General features: G+C 34.2%; 2 protein-coding genes across 5 annotated transcripts in view; one reads left to right on the top strand and one right to left on the bottom strand.

Moving 5' to 3' along the window:
* The first annotated feature begins 1347 nt into the window (after positions 1-1347).
* On the top strand, positions 1348-3222 carry LOC105462528. Of its 2 annotated transcripts, none has more exons than XM_011709181.1 (4): positions 1348-1500; positions 1612-2181; positions 2503-2633; positions 2918-3222. In XM_011709181.1, the coding sequence occupies exons 1-4, from the start codon at positions 1417-1419 to the stop codon at positions 3099-3101; spliced, it is 969 nt and encodes a 322-aa protein (XP_011707483.1). In that variant the 5' UTR covers positions 1348-1416; the 3' UTR covers positions 3102-3222. The 2 variants fall into 2 exon arrangements, with proteins under 2 accessions (XP_011707483.1, XP_011707484.1); XM_011709182.1 differs by having other exon boundaries at positions 1412-1504.
* A 297-nt stretch (positions 3223-3519) lies between these two features.
* LOC105462527 overlaps positions 3520-4889 on the bottom strand; it is a 1623-nt gene continuing 253 nt past the window's right edge. The window contains exons 2-5 of one of the 3 annotated variants that reach the window (XM_011709180.1): positions 4455-4687; positions 4031-4107; positions 3720-3954; positions 3520-3638 (exon numbers count right to left, since the gene is read on the bottom strand). In XM_011709180.1, the coding sequence (XP_011707482.1) occupies positions 3721-3954; positions 4031-4107; positions 4455-4497 (354 nt within the window). In that variant the 5' untranslated portion in view covers positions 4498-4687 and the 3' untranslated portion in view covers positions 3520-3638; position 3720. Of the gene's footprint in view, positions 3639-3719; positions 3955-4030; positions 4431-4454; positions 4737-4889 lie in introns of those variants that run through there. The other 2 variants (XM_011709179.1, XM_011709178.1) reach the window with 2 other exon arrangements.

Genomic DNA, 4889 nt, shown 5'->3' with positions numbered 1-4889 from the left:
GGGCCAAACAAAAAGGTGCACACGCAGGCCGCGCATGCGTAATTGCGAAAATCAACATTGCAAGAAGGAGAGATATATCGGACGTGGATCTCTCTGTTCAACTTATGGGCAGTCCCCTTCCATGTATGTAAGTTCTATGATGATATCCAATTTTGATTGGTCTTCAAAATTGGATCTATTCCCGCTCATATTTGAATTACACTAATCTTACCATTAACATAAGCGTTAATGTTTCAGCACTACAAATAAAAATAAATGTTGTAGAAGAAATTAATATTGTAATCATTTTTATGTACAACATTAAAATAATATATATAATAAGAAATTCCTTACATTTAATGTTTATTTAATGATATATAAGGATTAATAAAATAAAATCAATTTAAAGAAAAGTAAACATATAAAATATAAATTTAAATATTTTTTATATAAATGTTTATATTAATTACAATACTTTTTGTATTAAAATTTTAAATCATACAACATTAATTATTTTTGTCTTATATTGCATAACTTGTATGAAAATATTATATCACGCATTAATAAAAATACTTTTTGCATCACAAAAAAATTAAGACAATATGCACAGATAGTTTTGCGTAACGCATAACTTCAACGAAAATAAAATAAAGTACATTTTATCACAAAAGAATTAAAAAAACATAGCATACATAGTTATAGATTTATTGCCATAAATTTGTTTACGTACAGTGCTTTTTTTATGATAAATTCTTAATCTAAATACTACAAATCTTCTTATAATTTTTAAATATATGTCATGACAATTCAAAATATAACTAGCATAAACTTTTGCAAATTGTGTACTTAAAAATAATTTCCAATTAATGTTTTGAAAATCATTAAAAAATTTGCTATAACAGCGAAACATTTTTTTTAATGTTATAAACATCTCAAATGTGTTGATGTTAACAAAACATAAAAAATTTGTAATATAACATTTTAATTGTACATATTTTGTAAATGAAAAACATAATGGAATTGGCGATTTTATCGATTATATACATTTATTGCATGTAGTACATGTTTTAATAATAATATACAGATTTAGCAAACGACTAGCAAACGTTTTAGCACCGAAATATTTATGAAATTATGAGATAAAGGTTTCAAATGGCAGTTACACCTGTTACACTTGTCCAAATTTTATTTTCGATTTTTTACCCAAATAATTAATATGCAAACAAAATAAAAATAGATGCAAAAATTAACAAACGACTAGCAATCAAATGACGTATTCGAAACTGTTGAAATCGTTAGTTCGACAGCTGGCTTCACACCGGTGAACGCACCCTAACATTTGTTGGATGAACGACATTTGCAATATTAACCTTACCTCACTTTACCTGTTGCTTGTCGGCTGCTTGGCTCGTCGGCTGTCGGCTTTATATTGCAAAAATGTCATGTTGGATCCGTGGGTGTACTGCGAGAGGAGGAAAAAAAAATGCTTCTGAAAAGAGAAGTTTTTTTACACCTCGCACAGTAAGTATGTACAGCAGTATTGTTTTTAGTTGTAGAGATACGTATACAATGTATGTAATGCCGTTGTATTTTATTAAATAAAAATGTACATAATTTGATTGTTATGTATAGGAAAAAATGTTCAATAACTGGCTCCTCAGTGGCATTGCTGCAAGAGGCAGAAATGAGTTCACTAAAAATAGCAAAATCTGTCAACGACATTTCCACGAAGATGAAATAATAAGAGAAGATGTCTTCCAAATGGCAAATGATTCGACCGTAACGGTACCACGGAAGGTACCGCTGTTGAAAGAAAATGCTGTTCCGTCTATTTTTCCACCGGAAAAAATCAATTTTTATCATATAAATCCTATATACGAAGAAAAACGAAGGGAGCAACAGAATGAAGAGACGAGCGTTGCGGTTTCCTTACAAAGTGTTGTTAATTGTTCCACTTTTGTGAGTGATAAATCCATGTCACACAATTACGTTACACACAACGAACAAAGTTCTTCATCAAACGAAAGAAATAAAGACTTACTGACATGGACTGAGCTAATCACTGGTTTAAATAATTTTACTTTTCCACCGAGTTACTGGAGTCCCATCATTAAAGAAGAATCGATAATGTGGACTTGCTGGTCGGAAGATTTAAGTCACTGTATACGGCGTGTTGTACTGGAGAAAAACATGACGTTTCGTGTAAGTATCTATTCAATCACATTGTACACTCGCTCACTAAAAGATTGCGACACTTTTTTTTTATAGGTTTCTAATTTATATTTAATATACGTAATATATACTTTATAGATAATTAATATTTTGCAAATGCAAACCATACTGTACTATCTTTAGTCTAAAGGCAGTATAACACCAATCGTGGTCCGCATTTGCAAAATATTAATGCGTTTTGAAACCTATAAAAAAGAAAATGTCGCAACCTTTTAGTGAGCGAGTGTACAGAGAAGATTACTAAAATTATAAAATATTATGTGTCATTTCAAATCTATGTAAACATTGCAGATTTTCATTAGAGACAAAGAAATTGACTTTCCTGGTGGGAAAATGGAACATGTAAACATAGACAATATTCAGAATCTTCTTCAAGAAGTTTCGAATATGCATCCATGTAAGGAAGTCATCAGTGAAACTTGGTATGTATTTGTTTTTATTTGTAAAATTAGCACCAGAAATTGGCATCATCGTTATTTACAGTAATATTTTCAATTTTGATTAACGATTACTTAGATTAGATAATCATTACTCAACTTTGAAAAATTTTTAATTACATAATTAATAATTAAAATAGAAAATTTCTTGTTTATTTCTTGTTTTAATTTTATTTTAATTTTCTTTTTTCGAGCGATCTGACATTGATTGAAACATGTAATGAATGAAAATTCTACAAACGTAACATTGTTTATTTTACATCTTTTAGTGCCAAAGACTGTCTTGGATACGTTTTGACAGATGTCAGAGCACGTGGTGTGCAGCGTGCCAGATATCTTCCATGTGCCAAGCATTACAAAAACTGTGTGGGGAGAGTGAGACCGATATCAATGCGCAAATTATCGGAACAAAAAGAATCTTACGTATGTGATATAAAAACAGAAAAATATTAGACTGAAGAAGATAAACATTGTAAAATATCCGTTACTGAATATATTCTGCACATTGTCAGCAAACATTATGCTTAGTATTCGGCAGTCATTTATTATAATTATAATAAACCGATAAATCAATCTTCTGATTGGAGTAGCTAATAAGGGCGGGTTCTAATCCATGGGGCTCCGAGGGGGGGGGGTGAGGGGCAGGGGAGTCCGCGGGGAAGAGGGAATCGCCGCCGCAACAACGCTCGCGGGCCCAGCGTCCCACCCCGCGCTTATCGCATTCCGTCCCTCCCATTGCGCACGGGCCCTACCGTCCCACCCCGCGCTTATCGCTGCCGCTCGCGGTCCCACCTGTTATCGCACGTACGCGAAGAGGAAGAGGAGAATAAAGAAAATATTATTTTAGGATAAAAAATACTAAAATTACTAATTTAAACTTAAAATATGTTCATTTTAAAATTTAGATAGTAAATGTGATGTGATAATGTATGATATAATATAATATGCGAAAAACTATTAAATATATCCGGCGCAGGAATCTGTTGCCATCTGCAACAGACAAAAGGGGAGAGTATTTTTAAAAAATATGCACAAAGAAGAAAGGAGGATAGCTATTTAAAAAATACTTACCCTAGTTGTCGTAAGCAACTGTTCTCTCTCGCGAGCTCGCCTCCTCCCGCGAGCTCTCTTGCGGGCTCCTCGCGCCGCTGTCCCCCGGCGCCTCCTCGCGCGGAGACGTCCTCGCGCCGTCGTCCCAAGACACCTCCATCTGTGGGTTCACCGTCACCCACGGAGGCATCCTCATCCTCGCTTCGTTGTCGTCGTCGTCATCATCTTCGTCGTTAGAGCTACTCAGAAGGTAGCGCTGAAAGAAAAAAACATTGTCTTTATCCGATAGTAAAAATATTGTCTATATCCAACAGTAACTGCTTTGTATTTACCAGGAATTGTCGACGCTCCTCAGCCTCCACCCTCTGACGTAGGCCTACCATCCCTGCATCATCCCTCTCGTCTCTGTCTATCATGAAATACTTCCAAATTATATCGGTTACACAATTTGATTTTGCAGTATGATGTACAAAACAAAACGATAAATATTCGTCGAAATTGTTGTGGTCTTTTAATAATGTTTTGTCGCCAATTTCACGAGAACTTATTAGTTTCTCCAACGGTGGCAAGCAAGGAGCAGGGTTCTGTCTGAATGGATGGAACATGATAGACTGACACTAAAACTAAGCATACCGCCCGAGATTTTCGTATCCGACAAAGATAAAAATCAAATGCGCTAGGTTTCAGATATAATATATATTACTTCTACATCTCAATGTGCAAGCATTTATATAGATAGGTACATGTTATACTTATCACTACATCTCCATGTCGCGATAATGTTGTGAGGACAAAGCATCTATAAGATACTTATCACAACATATTAACATTGTCACATCTTCATACAACGGTAAATGATAACACATATGTATAACTAGACGCGGGATCGCGAAAGGAGGTTCCGGCGCGGGCCCCGCCCTTACGAAAAAGACCGACTGTCAGGTGTGTAGTTATTACTGGAGGTATTATTGCCCGTGTAGTAGTTACTGCTGATGAATCACATGATAAATATTACACACTTGTGGTTATTACTGGAGGTATTACTGTTCCCCAAGGAGAACAGAAAGATCAAAATGACATCAAAATGATATCAAAATAAGATCAAATTTTAGTTTGTCAAAATGATGTCAAATTGCATAAATTTTTGATGTATTCTTGACCATTCCAATTTAATTGCTAAAATAAATTTGT

This window comes from Wasmannia auropunctata, unplaced genomic scaffold (assembly GCF_000956235.1).
Source record: "Wasmannia auropunctata unplaced genomic scaffold, wasmannia.A_1.0 LD336097.1, whole genome shotgun sequence".
NCBI classification, from domain to species: Eukaryota; Metazoa; Arthropoda; class Insecta; order Hymenoptera; family Formicidae; genus Wasmannia; species Wasmannia auropunctata.
This window is presented reverse-complemented; position numbering and strand designations above follow the sequence as displayed.

Bases quoted from the DNA above. Each gene is read 5' to 3' on its own strand.
- LOC105462528 (XM_011709181.1), top strand. From the start codon at position 1,417: ATGTCATGTTGGATCCGTGGGTGTACTGCGAGAGGAGGAAAAAAAAAT. The intron at 2,182-2,502 runs GTAAGTATCTAT...TAAACATTGCAG, and splicing joins AGAAAAACATGACGTTTCGT to ATTTTCATTAGAGACAAAGA. The intron at 2,634-2,917 runs GTATGTATTTGT...TACATCTTTTAG, and splicing joins GAAGTCATCAGTGAAACTTG to TGCCAAAGACTGTCTTGGAT.